The sequence below is a fragment of the Haliotis rubra genome, unplaced genomic scaffold (assembly GCF_003918875.1).
Source record: "Haliotis rubra isolate DU_JTF1 unplaced genomic scaffold, ASM391887v1 Scf311, whole genome shotgun sequence".
NCBI lineage: Eukaryota > Metazoa > Mollusca > Gastropoda > Lepetellida > Haliotidae > Haliotis > Haliotis rubra.
This window is the reverse complement of record NW_025766982.1, coordinates 83,664-103,845: the sequence shown is the minus strand read 5'-3', so window position 1 is coordinate 103,845 and position 20,182 is coordinate 83,664. Positions and strand designations below refer to the sequence as shown.

The 20,182-nt window shown below is 39.3% G+C and overlaps 1 protein-coding gene across 1 annotated transcript in view; it reads right to left on the bottom strand.

Annotated features, from left to right (window-relative positions):
• LOC124283235 (SRSF protein kinase 3-like) overlaps positions 1 to 20,182 on the bottom strand; it is a 67,005-nt gene that overhangs the window by 8,005 nt on the left and 38,818 nt on the right. Inside the window, 11 exon segments of the mRNA XM_046719267.1 lie at positions 1,868 to 2,030; positions 2,709 to 2,816; positions 5,578 to 5,672; positions 7,275 to 7,370; positions 7,372 to 7,680; positions 8,307 to 8,589; positions 9,298 to 9,443; positions 10,457 to 10,619; positions 10,946 to 11,052; positions 11,790 to 11,877; positions 12,594 to 12,681. Of these exon segments, the coding sequence (XP_046575223.1) occupies positions 1,868 to 2,030; positions 2,709 to 2,816; positions 5,578 to 5,672; positions 7,275 to 7,370; positions 7,372 to 7,680; positions 8,307 to 8,589; positions 9,298 to 9,443; positions 10,457 to 10,619; positions 10,946 to 11,052; positions 11,790 to 11,877; positions 12,594 to 12,681 (1,646 nt within the window).

The following is a 20,182-nucleotide window of genomic DNA, read 5'->3' as shown; positions in this document are numbered from 1 at the left end:
ACCAGCAACTGAAAGTCTTCGTTACATTTAAGTGCACGCCCACCTGCTCTGACTGGGTTCGGTATCCCGGGTGCTTCGTTTCTAGAGAAGTAAACCCAGGTACAAAATATTGCACTTTTGATTTGCGATTGTACTCTTATAATTTTGTTTATTTGTTTTTACATAATCAGTAATGTATATTATATGTCACGAATAAGTGATAATTGTGTTTTAATTATATTTTGGGGGTTGCATGTGATCTTTAAGTTAGTTATTTATTGTACAGCTTACCATAGCAAGTAAATTTACAGATGTGCATGAATATCTCAACGCTGACCTTCACCTTGTGCCAACAATCATGTAACTCAACTGGATGACAACACCAGCCATTAAATTTTATTGAGCAATTAAATTTGTCCGATTTACTAACAGACAAAACAGAAACTGTGCATATCAAACAAGTTTACCTGTACACAAAATAGATCATGTTTATTTGGTGGAACATTTGGTAGTATTTTGTATCATGTTATATAACCTTCGCCTTGGGTACTGTATCAACATTTGAACGTTTAACTGGGCTTGAGCTTATGTGCTGGGTATGTTGAGTGAGTTTAGCTTTACTCCACTTTTAGCAATATTAAAGGTGGGGGGAGACCAGAAACGGGCTTCTCACTTTGGAGTGGAACTTGGCCATATTGAAAGAAAACTGACAGTTGAGGAAGTTTGAATTTTGCCAAAAATTCATGGTTTGTGGAGAAGTGTTTTTGAAATATATACAGTCAAATCCCGATGAGTCGAATCGCTGGGGACCAAGTAATAAATTCGACTTATCGATGTATTCGAGACATAGGTATGTCTATGAGGGTAGAAAAAATGATGATCCAGTCCTAATTACTCCACCTAAGCATGTGTTTATCTAATGATTTCCATATCACTAATAGGGACACCTTATCAGTTCCAGTCTGATTAGCACAGACTGTGATTTCCGTAAAATCACTAATCTGCCTTTTGAACTCACCCGTCAATGGCGGAAAGGTGTGAGTCGCGCTGGTTTGTTAATTGGATCAGTTTGCTACACCAATCAACTTCTCATTGACTGACTTCGGCTTATGTATACAAGATTGCTGTTGTTTGAATCTCATGGGACCAAATTTCCTTCTTGAGTCATTGTGTGTATTTATAAGACGAATTCGTGTAACCGGTATTCAAATGATGACAATTATAACAGGGAATGGTCGGGACCGATAGGTACTTCGAGTTATGCATAATATTCGAGACTTATCGGGATTTGACTGTAATTCCAGAATTTGGATGTTATCATGAGGAACCAGGAAAAATCTAGCTACCTGACAATCACAAATGCTCTAGCAGAAACAGGAGCTGTGCCAATGGTGTTTTGTTGTGCAGCTACCATGTTGCTTTTGTGGCATTTCGGATTTGAGGAAGCCATTAAGCCAGACAATATATTCCCCAGGGAGCTTCAGAGCTTACATAATATATGGCCTAGACAGTGAAATGTTTCAGAAAATAACCAAACTATGAGCATGATATATGGCAAATTGCAAGGGTTTCTATATAAACAGCCCAAGGTAAAGGTCATCAGGAAACACCCCTTTGAAAAGAAGTCCCACCCTTCTCCGATTTTCTACAGTTATCGAAAACTAGCATCCAATCTTGATTTCAAGTCAGCCAATCAGGATCATGGAAAAGACGACAACACACACACTTGTAATTATATACATATAATAAAAACTCTCTCTATGAAAATATCAGTTTCGGAAACAACGTAGACTTTTAGACCCATGGATCAACAATAAGACAGTAATGACTATCAATATCTACTGATTATTTCAAGTGGCCAAGAACTTTTAGCACATGGCAGACTCACCTCTCCTATTGAAATACTCCCTGGAGTATTTTCCTGATAGTGCTATATGCCTGGGAATGGGACCAAGGAGCTCTATGACATGGGCCAGGTGGTCCTCATCGCGGGTGTAGCCTTCCCCTGAGTGGGGCTCGAATAAATAATCACCAGTTGCAAGTTCAAATGCCTGCAGAAAGAAGTAATTCATATAAAACATCACATGCAGCACTTTCAGAAACCAAGCAAATCATGAAGACATTATTTCATATTTCATTTTTTAAATTTCAAGTGAGTCTTATGAAATCTTGTGATTACTATAAAGGCAAACAACTAACTGATCAATTCAGTGATCAACATCATGAGCATCGAACAACATAATTGGGATGCAAGGACATGTGGTCAACTGAGTAAGCAAGCCTGACCACTGATCCCATTAGTCACCTCTAACAAGAAGCATGGGTGGACGAATTCTTACCCAAAATAGTTAAAATAGTTGGACAAAAAATAGTTAGGGATACATGAAATGTTTGATATAATGAATAATGATCTATTCATTCATTGACACACTGATGACGTATCAATCATTAAAATACCAATATCCCTAACTTATGTTGTCCAACATAGTAGATAATTTGAGTTTGGTGGATAGATTTCTTAAGTTGTTTGGGCTTTTTTATTTTAAATATGGAGATGAGTTAAAAATTTAACTCAGTTTGAAATTTGAGTAAAAACTTTAGTTTGTTTCGAGAAATCAAGGCCATGGTTACATTCCTTTCTGCAAAGTTCAAGAATCAAGCTTGAGGTGAGTAGTGTCAGTTTTTTCAGATAACATGTCGTCCTGGACCAACTGGGGTGAGATCCTTACCATACATGCTGTACTCCATATATCAGCAGGAGTGCCATAGCCTGCCCCCACCAACACCTCTAGACAGCGGTACTGCCTGGTCTGGATGTCCTCAGTGAAGTGGTGATACTGAAACATCAAGTACAAACTGTCAATGTCTGGCGTTTGACTCAACTACATTCCAGTTCTGTGACTGATGGGAATGATTATCACTGTTAGGCAAAATACATATATACATACATTCAAAGATTTATATAGTGGTAATGTCCAGTGCTGCTCAAAATCCCTTCAAAGTACTTGAGTCACTGGTTAGTTACAGTATGAGAGTCTGTAATAGTACGTGTTTTGTGTTGACTCAAATGTACACAAATGGGTCTAACACCATCAACCAAGTAACTAGTGGTGTGACGATTCATCAATCCATGGGCCGACGATACAGGGAATCGATACAAAGTTTTACATTGTCGTATATCCCGAGAGGATACTTCAAATGGGCAACGATACATCGATATTTAAATTGGAATATTGCCCAATCGCGGTGTCTGTCAAGAAGAAAGACTCACTTTTGTTTGATGATTAAAATATTTGCTTCATAAGTAAACATTTTCTTGGAAATTCTTGCATCAAGAACTGTGTCAGACATAGCGCTCACATGTTATTATCATTCACACAGGCCGTGTATAAACTTAATTATCTCGTTTCCGAATGAACATTGAAAAACGCTGGCAGAATTTGACGAAATACTTTAAAATGGTTTTGTTTTGATATTCAGGTGTTTCATAGTTGGTGTTAGAATAAAATATTTTAGTAGCGTGATGCGTATCATATCGCCACCCTTACATCGGGATTCGTATCGTATCGCAGCATCAACACACGATACTTTGGCAATATATCGTCATGACTAAAATATTAGCATTGTGATGTATCATATCGCAGGTTGTATGCCAATACCAGCACTACCAATTACTGAGCCTGACCTCCAGGGACCCAATCCACAGAGTGTTCATAGCGTTATGAGCATTGTAGTGCTGCAAACACTTTGTAGATTGGGACCCTTGATCCATCCGATCCTCTGTTACAACCAGTACAAAATGTTGAGGAGCAAATCTATCTTGGTGTCCCCCATGTGCTCAATGAGCGGCTTTTCAACACTGACATAACGTCATAAATGCATACCAGGTGAAACACATTGAGGATATTAATCTGAGTGTCTTAAGGACACATGAATATGTCCAGTGTATCCAGGCAGGGTTAAGGGACATAACTCTGCACTGAGTGCATTGATGACATGGGCCACCTATATCCCAGAGCCCACTTGCACAAAGTCATCTCACATTTCCAAACCATCTACCTGTACCACACCTGAATCAGTCAACGATCCCCTAATCCATCTGGTCACATCTTACAACCAGCATAGGTTGTTGGGACACCTACATTAACCCAGAACCCCCACTTAGTGTCTCAATTCCCTAGTGAACACTGATTTATGACACCACTGTGGTCAGACACACTGCAGATTTATCCCGACAATTTGCAAGCAGCCATGTCCCTAACAGGCAAACCTGTAGTACATAGATGTGATCAAGAATGACTTGTGTTATGTTGTCTTATTTGGTGTCTGCAGAATTCCATTTCTGCCAAAACTCTAGTCTGTACCAGATTTTTGTTTGTGTTGTTTGTTGTCTGCTCTATACCAGATAAAAGACATCTGCCAATTCTCTTGTCTGTACCCCACAAGACAAATTACTGACATAAGCACTGATCTATGCCACCGAGACATGATGAAATGCATCAACCAAATCAGTAAGCCTGATGGCCAGGCCCCGATTTCTCGAACCAAACTTAAGTCTGAGTTTTGACTTAAGTTAGAGTTTTTACTCAAATTTGAGAAAATGCATTTCCCAGAATGAACTAAAATCGATAATAAACTCAAACATAGTTGACAATTTGAGTTTGGTGGATAGATTACTTAAGATGTTTCGGCTCTTTTATTTAAAAAATGCAGTTGAGGGTAAAATTCAGCTGTTTCAAATTGTCAAACTCAGTTTGAAATTTGAGTAAAACTTAAGTTTGTTTGGAGAAATCGGGGCCAGATCCCATCAGTCTCCGCCTCAGTCAATAGGTATAGGTTGATGAAGCCAATTTTAAGCCAGATCTTTATGGGTACAGAAAACACTGGCCAGACAAGAAATGGTCATTACATTTCCTGGTGGTCTCTATCTTAATTCTTCCCATAACAAGCAATTAAACACAACAATATTCAAGCTCAAGGTCTACAGCTTTTCTCCTCCCTGGAACTCAGTTGTACCCTACTAGTTTTCAAAGGCGTCAATTGAGATAATGAAAAACCTCCACAAATCCCACATAGCCACTTAGCTAGCTATTGCTTTACAAATCAAAATTCTTGGCTTAAAATTTAATCCATAAAGTCATACTGCTTTTTAATGAGCCAAACCCATTACCATCCGTACAGGAACGATGAAAGAAGACTCAACTTCAAGCAATTCAAGTCAGGACCCAACGGATTGCTTATTGTGAGGAGCTATTTATCATTCAAATAAACTGCAATAACAGTTCTTGGAGGCATTTGGATCACTGATTGAAGTGGCGAGTAATATGCAATCAAAACAAGCACAATAAATTATGGCCTAGCAATTTAAGTTTAGTTGCCAAACATGCAAAACATTGTTGACAACTGACATTAAGACTGCATTTGTTTCCCAAATGTCACGACTTTGAGGTCAATGCTTTATGTTGTATAAAAACCAGTAAAGAACTGAATTAGAATTGGTCCTCAGTTGCTGAAGACCAATTCTCTACCAGATCTTCACGGGTCTGTGGTAATATGGGCAAGATACAGCATGACTAATCCAGAACCCCTATTGCTTACCGTCCAACACGCATTTCCCAAATCAGCTATCTTCACAGGTATATCACAGACCTCCCTAACTGGATCAGGTCTGTCTACACTGTTGGCTTTTTCAACTGAAAACAATGTAAGTGAACAATTAATTGAAGCATTTATAACATTTGTATGTGGAATATCATACAATTACATACCACTTGTAAAAGAATTTTCATTCACGAACCATGCAAACACAAGGAAAAGTATTACTGGGAAGAGTGTGTGAGCATGGTTTTGCGCCGCTTTTAGCATTATTCCAGCAATATAACGGCGTGGGACACCAGAAATGGGCTTCACACATTGCACCCATGCTGGGAATCTAACTCAGGTCTTCGGTGAGACGAGCAAACGCTATAACCACAAGGCACCTCACCGCCCCTTACTGGGAAGTGGGTAGAACAGCTCAAGGGAGAATTAGTTCCAAATATTTGTTCAACAGTGTTTCAGTCACAGTGTCTGAAATGTGGGAAAAAGCCCAATGTCTGAAAAGTGACATGAGTATGGTACTAACAGACCATGATTGTTGCATGAATCTTTCAACTGATCCAAACCAATGCTCCCATGGAGAGAGTGAGTGAGTGAGTGAGTGAGTTTAGTTTTACGCTGCATGCAGCAATATTCCAGCTATATGGCGTCAGTCTGTAAATAATCGAGTCTGGACCAGACAATCTAGTGATCAACAGCATGAGTATCGATCTACGCACAGAGCTACAGAGCTTTTGGGGTCATTGAGTTATGTACTCGCTTGTGCTCATCTCAATTGGGTATCCTAATTTTCCTTTGAATAACCAAATAAATTGTACCCACCTCACTCAAACTCAATTGGGTATTTTGTCATTTTCCATTAATTGTAAAAATATAATGACATGTAAATGTTATTTATATTGGATCTGTAATATGAGAAACTATAAGAAAGACCGCAGGTTGCCTAGTTCATGTGATGAAATAGAACCTATCAATGTATCTCAGTTATTTTATCTATGCACCGGTACGCAAACAAAGATTTGACATTTTTGTGTGTAAGTATGTAAGATCAAATATATTGAGTATTTACAAAAATTCAAGCGTACTTGTACGCAACAGACTTGGTAAGAATTGAGTTTTCACATAAATGTTTGCGTAATTTACGCAGATACGCAGCTTATCTGTACCTCTGACGCAATTGGGATACGATGACGTGTCAACCAAGTCAGCGAGCCTGACCACCCGACCCTTTTAGTTGCCTCTTACGAAAAGCATGGATTACTGAAGATTGATTCTAACCCCAATAGTCACGGGTCCCATGCAGAGAGGGCTGTGGGGTAGCCAAGTGGTCATAGCTTTTGCTCATGCCGTAGTGACCTAGGTTCGATTCCCAACATTGGTAAAATATGTGATATCCATTTTGGTGTCTGCCGTGGTATTACTAGAATATTGCTGTTTCAGTTCTCAACCCTGATGAGGCATCCAATTTAACTACCCATATCCTTAAAAAACAAATTACCAACAAATAACTAACAAATTCATGAACACAGATCTAAGAAATTTGAAGTTAAAACTCTTCAGAATAATGCTCCTCAGCAACACAGGTATACTGCTCCGTTCAGAATGACCTCCACTGTGGCACAAGCATATATCCGCAGCGAAAGCACTGGCACTACCACACATGATAACACACACCACACCACAGACCAGCCACTGACCGGTCAAATTGTTTGAATTGTTGTCTGGTCCCTCCTGGGAAGAGGCTTCTGCCTGGGGTTTATCCTCAGCAGAGCACCCCCTCGGACTGACTGTGTTCCATGTCGTTCTCGACAGGGGGTGTCTCCGGCTCACAGTTCTGCACATTTTTATTCATGTCCATCTCCTCCGTCGTCGTCCCCCCTCCTCCGCTGACTCCTCCTCCTGCGTCGTGGCCGTTGCAGATCGGTTGACAATTTTCCTTCGTCTCATCGTCCGTGACGTTCAGCTTGGCAATTGCTGTGATCTGGCTCTCACTGGAAGAGACCTTGCCCAGGTCATTCTGTGACACAGTCTCAATCACTGGACACTCGGAACTCATCTCTACTTCATCTGTGGAATTTGTTGTAGTCTTTGGCTGGTCCATGTCTGAAAGATAGCACACTGTTAGAAAGATAAAGAAAACTGGGGTTCTTCACTTTGGCTGCGAATATATTGAACAAAGCAACCATAGCCCTACAATGTCTGCAAGCCTATGTTACTATCAATTTGGTGCTAAGATCCATTCAATCAACGGTACCCAAGTCACAAATGAAGCAGAGACAGGAGTGAGCAAGTTTAGTTTTATGCCACACTCAGCAATATTCCAGCTATCAATTCTAATCCTGATCTTCACGGTCAGCAGAGTCAAGAACATTAGTTGTAGAGAATAGGTGGATGTGTGACTGTTCAACAAGATTGGCTCCCAAGAGCTTCTAGGGATTAAGCCTTGCCCCACATGCTACATGTGGAGTCTCCCGAGGAAAGTGACTGTTTGAATTGAACCTGTAAATCAAGCAGTGAATGGGTACCCAGTAGGATGAAATGATAATGCAACGAACTTTCTAGCACGGCATAGACAGTTGTATACTCCCAAGGAAGCTGAGAAAGAACTTCAGGTGTACACTCCATGGCAATAATAAACTGAAGTGCCACTAAGCAGCTGTTCAAGTTTGAAGTAAGGAGCACCATGTTTAATAGATACACATTATTATAATCGTTCAACTTGAACCTACCAGCTGAATTATTATTTTCTTGTTCCTCCATGTTCTCCTCGGTCTTGACACTGTTGTCCGTGTTGGTGGTAGTGGTATCGGTGTCAGCGTTGTCTACTACGATTGGTTCGTTGTTGTCTTGCGGTGGGCTGTCCCTGTTGTTCTCAGCATCTCCTGCCAATTCCTGTAGGCTGCCGGTGCTCTCACTTGGGGTTGGCAAACTCCCCATCTCACCCAGCTGCTGGAGGCTACTGGAGCTCTCACTGTTGGTCAGTGTGCCCCCTTCTTCCTGGTTCTCAGGGGGCTGCAAGAACAGGATTGGAACATATAATCTGAGGTCAGATTAATAACAAAACTGTGACAAAGATGTACAACTTTGTTACTGGTATGCTGCAATACATTTTTCAAACAACAAAAAAAACAAAACATTTTGATTGGTGTATCTATCAGTCTGGAAACAGTCTTTTACAGACTACACTACCCACCCTTGCTTCCAGGAGTTACAAAGAGCATATTAAAAAGGGCATATAAGGTACTGTCAGAATCATCAACTCGGTGCTCTCAATGAATCACAAGCATACATCTTGGCAGCTAAGGGATGCTACTCCACCAGGAGATGCACCACCAGGTTTTGCTCCAACATCAGCCAAAAAATGGTGTTCTATAAAATGGTTTGCCATGACCATCACAAGTCCAAGAAAGTGCAGGACCCTGTTCTAGAAGGCAATTACCTGGCTATGTTAGTGTTTGTTTGTACTTCAATCAGAAGTATCAAACCTGTATGGCAACAGTCTGCAAATAATCAATTCTGGACCAGGCCATCCAGTGTGTAGGACAGGGACCTTAAAGCCTCAAGAGTCTCAAGACACTACTTCTGTGTTACAGCCCAAAAGTCATTGATAAAGAGTTACAAATTCTGTCATTCAAAGAATGCTTTGTAGAATTGTGTTCAGATGGTCAACCATTATGTTCGTCCTACAAGTACTACTGTGTCCGTCGCCAAAGTTGTTACCTGGGGTGGTGTTTCTAATTCCTGGATCTGTTGCATCTGCATCTCCAACAGCTGTTGTTGTTTCTTCATTTTCTTTTTCAGCTTCTTCTTTTTGTTCTTTGACATCTTACTTGGATCCTGGGGCTTTTCTTTTGGGGCTGTGCTGACTGAAAGTATGACCATTATGGTTCAGAGAAATACACCGTCAAAATCCAGGGACTATTCATAGTCATGTCAAGTACTCACACAGTCTGCACATTGTCACCAAGGTTTGAGGTGTGCCAGATTATATTCTATTCAGTTTCTAATATCAGTGCTTGATTGTTGTGTAATGCAGCACTGAGCCATATTTGAGCATGAGTGAGTGAGTGAGTTTAGTTTTACGCCGCACTAAGCAATATTCCAGCTATATGGCGGCTGTCTGTAAATAATCAAGTCTGGACCAGACAATCCAGTGATCAACAGCATGAGCATCGTACTACGCAATTGGGAACCGATGACGTATCAACCAAGTCAGTGAGCCTGACCACCCGATGCCTCTTACAACAAGCATAGTCGCCTTTTGTGGCAAGCATGGGTTGCTGAAGACCTATTCTACCCCGGATCTTCACGGGTGTATTTGAGCATGAAAACAATGAGTAGACCAGACAAAATAGTGATATATATTGTGAACAATGACACATCATTAACCAAGTGACCAAGAATGACCACCCTATCAATCAAGATGCCTTATCAACTTAGGCTGCTATATCTATTTAACTTGATATAGATTTGAAAATGCACTGATGGATAGGTAGACAGTATGTGTCATGACTTCAGATGGAAATTCTAGATGAATTATCCCAACCATCCCAGAAACAGCCTCACATATTTACTTAAACACACATTTCCGGAAACAATAATGAAAATATGAGAGACTGTTTTTAGATCAAGCTAAAATAGACAGCCTTACCAAAGGAGTAAAGAACTAAATAGAAACCAAAACAGCAGAATAACCATTAATCAATGCCATAAATTCCATGTGTCATTTCATATTTGCATTTACTGCAGATGCCAGCAGTAATCGAAATCCAAACAAACATGTTCCTGCAATTCAACACTTTTCCTTTTTCCCCATTAAGTGGTAAGCTAAGCCCTCCCCCCAAATCCATCTGGCAGCCAGTTCCCATTAGAAACCCACCTGCAGAGCCTGGTAGTTTGAGACCAAGCTTTTGCCATTCAAAAGCATCAGCTGCTAGCTTGCGGATGTGGGTTTCATCGACACACATGAGAATGTTCTCAGGTTTGATATCGGTGTGGATGATCTTGCACTTAGAATGAAGGTAGTGCAGCCCTTGCAGCACCTGCAGAACAGAAACTTGTATAAAAACTGGCAAAAACAATAACAACTTCTAAAGTCAAAATTCAAGTCAGACAAATAATGTAAACAGATAGTGGGCACTTAACGTGCTTGCTCTAAGTTCAGAAATTGAAACAATTTATTGAAATGCATTCAAAGGCCTTTCCCACATGTGAAAAATATAAATCCATTAAAACTAAATTGATTATACAGCTAAATGTGAAACTGCTAACCCTGGAAGACCCATCATGTGACAATTTATTGACTAAGAGATGAAAGGAATTCTACAAGAAATAACACTGCTGGAGTTGTCTCCCCTACATCACTCACCTGTTTTATGATACATCTGACATTGGGGAGGGGTATGCCCTGATAGCTGGACCGGATGATAAGCTTCAACAAGTTATAGCCCAACACCTCAAACACCATACATACATCTGTCATGGATTAAGGATCAAAATTTATATTAAATATGAAATAATTTATGAGGTTAAATTACAAACAGAAACAAAATCATTAAAATCCTAAAAGATATATACACAGCTCATTAACACAGTTATTATCTACACACCTTAAATTTCAATACAAATATTCTTCTGTATTTTTAAACTTTGAATCAATATTAAGAAACAATTTTCAAATTTATGGTTTACATGCAACACAAACAAATTCCTTTTAGGTTTATTGGTTGGACTCCCTTCCTATGCAAGAGGTAAACAGTTGCATGGAGTTTTAATGTTATGATATAAATATCCTCAAGATTGTTAGTGACGGTGTGTGCTTATACTGGTCCTAGGGCTCCTTTCATGAAGCAACCTTTATGAAGCAACCTTTATTAAGGTTAACCTTAACTCCCATTCTTTAACATTGCACTAAGGTTACCTTAGTGACTTACGATCACCTTAGTGCTCTGTGAAAGGAGGCCCAGGCCAGCACTTATAGTGCTAGCCCACAGAGATACCATGTTCCTGTTTATACATTAACATCCTACTCAGACATATTTCACTATGTAAAATCCAATCAGTTCCTGTTTTATCCCATCAATGCTAAGCACAAGGCAGGGTAACAAAAAGTACCATCTTAAATAAATATCATGCATGTTCTTTACAAATCCAAAGGAATGGCAACAGGTAGTGGCACCATAATGGCTGTTAGTTGGTCATTCAAAGGATACGTGTCCCATTCACTCCTGTTATTTTGAAATCATCCAGTAACTGCACGGTCTTCTTTCTGTAGGGGTCATTCTCGTCACTGTTGCGAACCTGAGGCAAAGGAATCAACAAATCAACCAACAGAAAACGGTGAAAAACAATCCTAAATACGTCAGGAATCTCAATATGGAGAGACCACAGTCCAGAATTGTAATACAGGTGATAATAAGTGAGTGACTGAGTTGGGTTTTACGCCACTTTTAGCAATATTCCAGCAATATCATGGCGGGGGACACCAGAAATGGCACATTGTACCCATGTTGGGAATCGAAACCCGGATCTTCGGTGTGAGGAGTGAACGCTTTAACCATTAGGCTAGCCCTAGGTGATAATTAGGAATCAAGCTAAACAATTATTCATAATTATGAACAATGATACAGTTATGTGTGAACCAGAATGAAAGAATGCATGTTTAAGTCCATTCATCACTGTAAGCAATTCTTCACAGCTGTTTCCCTTGTCATCCATCCAAGTATGCTTCAGGCATTTCAGCCATTCTCACAACACAATCTATTTCTTCTTCTTACGATACACATCAAATAATGTCTGCTAAGTCATATTTTGAAAACCCATATGGTGATTGGACAGATAATGCAACTCTGCATGAGCCTGCCAAGTAGAAGTAGAATTTCACGCTTTGTAAGGGGTATCCTGACATCACCATTCATGCTAGTATATCAGTAAGTTCCAGTTGCAAATCAGCAACATTACATGGATCTCACAGCAGTAGACAATGCAGAAATGTATAAACTTCTGTACACACTTACACATTTTAATAACTTAATTTCATCCAGGGCTGTTTCTGTATAATGCTGAGCACTTTTGACCACCTTCAGGGCTACAAACCTCTTCTGTCTGAAAAAGAAAGAAACATTCTTCATCATCACCATCATCACCATGATCATCGTCGTCATCACCATCATCATAGTCATCATCATGATTGTCATCGTCATTGTTGTCATTGTGAAACATCAAACATTTCAAACTATACACCAAGGTTATGTTCATGTATGTGTTAAATAATCCCAACTAAAATGTCGGTTTCATGGTCCTAGCCAACTGAGATACCACCCTACGTGCACAATCACACAGATAATGGCATATGAAACTGAACATGTTCAAGATGTTTGTGATCAGACAAGCATCAGAACATTAGAAGACTCACACCATGATCTGAATATCCTAAATAGCATGTAAGCTGTCCACGATCAAATGACTGACTTATGTGATGGCCTACATGTCAGAGCTGAAACAGAAGAAGCATTCCACAAGATATGTATCATGATTCCCACGATACAAAGGCATTAACTCAATCCCCGCCTTACTTCATACATCACTACCCTTAAAGGTTAACCTTGTCGACCATAAAACTTGTCTCAAGTGTAGAGAAATGTATGTAGTTCGCCAGCTTGTTAATGACTTGGAATAGACATGCATAACCTGCTATGCAATAGAATAAATTATTGACTCAATTAGCCTTCAGAAACATATCACTGACACTACACATGCTGTTTTATAAAATTCCAAGAACCCTTGGACCAATTCTTTTTTTTATTTCACATTTATAGATCGGATTTAAATCCTTTTGAACTCAAAGGACTAAACAATAGATCCTTTATCTTGTTTATCCTCTTACAGGAAATCACTAAAACAAATCCTAATTCCTGTAATTGCATGGATATTGTTGGATGCTTGGCTCCATTTGGATTAAATTTCTTCCTACAAAAATCAGAAAACATTAAACATAATCGCCTAGGATCTGACTATCTAGCTGATGACAACTTAAAAGTTAACCAGTGCATATGAAGTCAATGAGTACAAGATACTGTTTGGGAGAAAGTAATGAATGATAAATAAATTAATATTGCTTTACTCCCTATCTGCAAGTTTCCAGTTGTTTGCTGTGATGGAAGAAAGGATGGAAGAAAGGATGAAAGGTAGAAAAGAAAAAAGAAAGTGGATATAAGATACAGGGTTTTTTCCCTATTGCATCAGAGCTCCAGATAAGATTTAGCTCATGTGGGTACTGTACCCACTGTATTTTTTTGGAGTGGGTATTTCATTTTCCATTACCTACTGCTTTCTAATATGTGCTTATTTCAGTCATTTTACTCACCTAAGTATTATGTCATTGAGTAAGTTTACTAAGCAGGTATGTTCTGCCTTATGTCATACCTAATCAAAACCAACTTAAATATAATGCAAATCACTCATCCTACACTAACAGTACAACTTGATAGCAACCAATGTCATTTTCATACCCAAGCCAATATATTCCGTACGCACTTGTTTTAAACTTTTTGCGTATCTAACATTTTAAATGCGTATTTGGTACGCAACAATTATTTTTCAATGCGTAAATGGGAATTTTCTGTGCATATTTTACCCGGATACGCAGCTTATCTGGGCCTCTGTGCATCATAGCCTAGTTTAAGCATAAACAATCAACTAGGATTACCACATGTCCTTGTAAGCAAAATGTTTTTTTCTTTACAATGTCGATTTTTTTGTCTTAAATAAGTTGCATCAGAAGATGCTGAACACTGCATTTTGATACAAGCCTAAACATCAAAACCTCTTCAGTTTCAGTATCATGGCTATTGGTCCTGTCATCAGTGAGTCACCTACACAAACACATCATCAAATGATGGACCAGCCTCCGAAACAGACCAGATGACAAACAGAGGTCCAGCCTCTAGCTTTTTGACACAGCGTATGACCCAGAGTGAATTAGTCGCCAGCCAGTATTGTAGAATCTACAAGCTCTGACTACTGAGTGGATTCTAGTTCCGTGATCAACAGATTTGAGCAATTTCTCCAACCCTGACCCAGACCCAGACCCAGATCCAGTTGCAGTTGATAGATAGATGTACAAGAAGTTGACAGGAACTAACTAGTTTGTCTCACAGTCCCTGAACTGCATTATTTTCCCTTCCGCCCAGGCCCTTCTGAAAAGCTAAAGCCCTAAATGAAGAAAGTCTAGATTTCCTCAAGTTCTGAATCCCCATCTCACTGAGTCTCCTTTTGAATTTAAAAGGAATAATTTGTTTGAATCAAAATTATATATAATCAGGGCTAGGCTTAAGTCTAGGAACTAACAATCAATGATATCATCACAACCTGAAACATGTAACCACACACCACTATCCACAGATAAAGTGTCAAGGCAAACAAAACAAGTCAACCAAAACCCTTTCTGAGGTTCCTAAGGTTTCTGGCTTTTACTGTTGACCATAAACTTAAAAAACAAAATATACTCGAGATGAGTCAAATTTGAATCCTACATGTCCATTGAAAAAAAACAACAGAATACATTAAACTTTACTGTTTATCATATTAACGCTAAAATCGTCCAATTTGTGTGTTTTTATTTTCACAGACAAAATATATAGCAGAAAACCTATTCACTACAATTTTACAAAGCCAAAATAATGATAACTAAAGAGTCAAAGACACAAATTTTACTTATGACTCTCCTCTCTGTCTCGTTTGTTTATAAAAATATTTTAAAAACCCATATAGACTGACTGACTGACTGAGTTTGGTTTTACGCCGCTTTTAGCAATATTCCAGCAATATCACGGCGGGGGACACCAGAAATGGGCTTCACACATTGTACCCATGTGGGGATTTGAAACCCGGGTCTTCGGCGTGACGAGCCAACGCTTTAACCACTAGGCTACCCCACCGCCCCCCATATAGACAAAAAAGGCTGACAGTGTGCCTTTAAGATTCCATTTGAGGTGAAGACTTTTTACAACATGGCATTGCCTGACTAGCAGTGACTGGTAATAATGAAACAATGTCGTGGACAAAGTTACAATGACATAGTGCAAGCTGGAATGAGTCCTGCTGAGTAAACTAGACAAGCCTTATGAAAGTAATGTGTTGGCGACATGAGCACTCAGACTCTGGAAGACAACGCAGGAAGGCATTCAGCCCTCCTTTTCATGTGCAGCTTTTTCACTTGATAACAAAAGATACCTAAACTGATAGTCATTTTCAGCCGAGCTGCACACACTCCAACAGGCTATGCACAGCATTAAGGCTTCATAATGTGATCAACAAACCATCCCAGAGATTGATTTGTGCCACATAAAATATCAATCAACGAGCCAGGAGTACTTGGTTTGTGGGCCAACCCAGTCTAGAATGGTGATTGAGGGGCAGGTTATTGTGTCAAGAGAAGCCCTTCATTATCTGTTAATTTTTGGTATACGTCCAGCCATTGACAGGAACTGGATAAGTGGGATACTGAATACCTGGTCAGCAGATCTCTTCAGTATGCAGGGAGAAATTAAAGTCACAATTATGGTTCTGATGGAACTGGGATGGTAACATAAAATGATTCTCTGGAGGCTGCTCACAGTATGTCAGTGTTATTCCAGAAAACATATCCCCGAATACTTGCTCAGCGCAGTGATATATCAGCTCCTGGGGTAGTCAGGTTCTGGGTCCCGATACACAAAGCGTTACGACCTGTCGAAACTCTATATAGTTTATCATTGGCGTACAATTTTCATACTGCTACGAACACTTTGTGGATCGGGACCCTGATTATGACCTGTCATAACTATAGATTATCGTTGTAGTTGGTTTGTTGTCTAAAGCCACAATCAGCAATTTTCCCTCCATATGGTGGCAGTCTGAAAATAATCAAGTCTGGACGAGACAATCCAGTGATCAACATCATCAGCATCGATCTATGTAATTGGGAAATGATGACATCAACTTAGTGACCTCTTACGACAAGCATGGGTTACCGAAGACTAACTTTAACAGAGAACTTCACGGATCCAATATTTTATCATAGGCTTACCAGAGCTGTGTATGGTGGCCTAAGTGGCAAGACGATATATCCCGTTAACAGTTTAATGAGGCGAGACTATATATCATGAAAGTATTGGCAAGGAACCTGCGAGACGATTATCATCACAATACAATGGTGGCGATACGATACGTATCCCGATACTGTACAATTTCTAATAACAGAACAGATATGATAGATAAAATGACTGAAACTTTATTTGTTATACAGCAGAACTTGTGTTCCATTCACACACACTTAAAAAGCTGTTCATCTAATAAAATTTCAGCATTTAAAGCTTAAGAAAGTCAAACATATTCAGTATACCTTGATCTAATATATATAAAACTGAAAGTGAAGTTTCCCTTGGGAAGTTGTGTTTCTACACCAATGCTTTCACAAACAACTCAATGTAATTTATATCAGCATTCAGAATCACTTAAGTCTGCTTTCCAAATTTTATCTTCTCTTTGTTCTCTTTCTTATCAACGCTAAGACATCGTTCATAGTTGTAAATAAATAGTGTTATTTGTCAAACAACTAAAACATATCTGCATATTTCAATTACTTGAAGACAATTATTCTCAGTTCACAGAGTTTGTAAAATGTTCACACTCTGTGACTTATACACCAACTCCTTTGTTTATGTAACAGACATAACAGGCACAAACAAATCCCTTTAAAGTTCAATTTGTTTTTAAAATTCAGAAGAATTTCAAAGAGACTCCTTTCCTATTCTTAATGCAATACTCCTTACAACTTTAAGTAGTATTTAAGTTGTAACGGGAATATATCGTCTCTTGTGGCGATACATCAATGTATCGTGGACCCTCGCGATATAAATACTCTGATATATTGCCTTATGTGTTTTGTATCAATGCACTCTTATTGCGTAGTTGACGATATAAACATCGATACTATCGATGAATCGTTACACCACTAAGGCTTACGAATGTCATAGCGCGCTACAACCGCTTTGGTTGTAGGGGCACTGAACAAAGAAACCTTGACCTTCTCACAGAATGTACATATGGTTTTCAACATCTGGGTTATGAGCCTTTTAATTTCAACTTTACCATGTTATATCATGCAATACAGAAAATGTATTTCTCTCTCAACAGTCAAAACTCTTGAGAAGCCCGCTACTGCAGAAAGATTACATACACTCACCACAAACAGTGAACTATATCAAGCAGACAGTAAATAATCAAATCTGTGAAATTTTAACCCTGTGGTTCATGTGGAGCACTGTCCCAAGCCATCCAGAGTACAATGACATGCCAACAAACAAGTCACCAAGCCTAAACACCCTCCCACCTCTTGCAACCAGCTCAAGTTGCTCGGGGCCAATCTGGTTCTTCTGATGACCTTACTAATGGGGAAGCACTGATGTTAATGCAACCTGTACTCCTGGGCCCGTTTCGCAAAAATATTGTAGACATGTACGACTGTCTTAAGTCTATGTTACAGTATAGGAGGTACGCCAGTCGTAGCACTACGATAACTTTGTGAAATGGGGCCCAGTGACCTAAAACAAAGTGACCTCATAGACAAAGCGTACTCAATACAGTTTCACTTGATATATGAAAGGTGTTATTATCAATATCATTTTTACATTTTAATATGTACAGGCTAGGCAAACTCAGTCAAGACGTATGCCAGAAGACAGGCCATGACCGCCTTTGATATAGCCATGTACATAATTTATGCTCTCTACAAAATTGGAAGAAAAGAAATGTTCCATTTTGTACAAACAGCATTAGCTGGCAACTTCAAATGTTAAACTGTTCAGAAATCAAGTACTAAGTCACCCGCCACCTAATCTGAAACATGCGCGCTGTTTATCGACATTGTAAATTACAAAAAGTCAACAGTAGCTTTCTGTCGCAAGCTCTCAAATTTGTCAGACAGAGATGCCATCACTCTGAACTACTGGTCATATAATACATGATGCCCATTGTGCTTCAGTGGCAGCAGAATCCTGGTTAGAAGAATGGTAAAAACATCTAAATCGTAGCTGTTCTTATACATATCAATCAAACATATTATCCAATTGATGTATTCACCAAGACAAACAGTGTACTTTATTTTTCAATTAAGGAATGAGCAACTATGAGACTCAAAATGAAGTATTCATTGAATCACAATAGTAGTGTTTCGCGGTGCAATTTTAGCAGGGTGCAGCACCCTGCCCTTTTCATTTGGCACCATGCCCTTCTTTTAATACAATAACTGATATTAGTGAGTGAGTGAGTTTAGTTTTACGCCGTACTAAGCAATATTCCAGCCATATGACGGCGGTCTGTAAATTATCGAGTCTGGACCAGACAATCCAGTGATCAACAGCACGAGCATCGATCCGCGCAATTGGGAACCGATGACATGTGCCAACCAAGTCAGCAAGCCTGACCCACCTGATCCCGTTAGTCGCCTCTTACGACAAGCATGGGTTACGGAAGATCAATATTCTAATCCGGACCTTCACGGATATTAACACTTGTTGGGTTTTAGTTTCTATTTCATGTTGAAGTAATGTGAAATAACTGGGCTCTTTGAGTTTTTAAGAATCATATGCATGGATAACTTAACATAATACTTGGTAATCTGTCATTGCATGCTGCTTTTGAAATTCTCTTGCCCTGCTCTTTTTGTTTCCTGGGGAAAACACAAAATAAACAATGTTTTTCAATTAAAACTGGGTCATACTTTTGATTTTCTTATTCCTCACTGATATAACAGACATGTCAGTTTTCTGCCACCACACTGTGCTTAATCCTGAATATATGCCCATGAAACTGATATAAGCATGTTCCTACTTAGTGTTACTTGACTGAATGGCTGAGTATGGTTTTATGCTGCTTTTTAGCAATATTCCAGCAATATCAACGCGGGGGGTACACCAGAAATGGGCTTCACAAGTTGTACCCATGTGGGGAATCGAACCGGGCCTTCGGGCGAAAACATTTAACCATTGGGCTACCCCACCGCCCGTTAACTGAAAATGTGAATACAAAACATACAAGAAGCATTATGATAGATTATCAACATTCTTAAAACTGAGAATGAAAATCTAACTTGATTTGCCTGAACCATATGTTGTCCCAATCAATGATATTCTGCATCATTCCAGACATTCCTGATTTCTCACCCATGATAGAAATGCCGCACTCAGCAATATTCCAGGTATAAGGTGGTTTGTAAAAAATCGTGTCTGGACCAGACAATCCAGTGATCAACAGCACGAGCATTGATCTACACAATTGTGATACAACGACATGTGTCAACCAAGTCAGCTAGACTGACCACCCAATCCAATTTGTCACCTCATACGACAAGCATTTATTGCTGAAGACCAATTCTAACCCGGATCTTCATGGGTTTATTCATCCATGCATCTATTTTGGTGCCTATAATAAAGAACAAAAAAACAAATACCCTCAAGAGGACATTTGGAAACTAATTCAAGTGTTAAAGAGATCATATTGGATTCTCCCGATGTTAGTAATCTAGTTCCACTGGGTTACAAAGAAAGACTACCCTACTTGATCA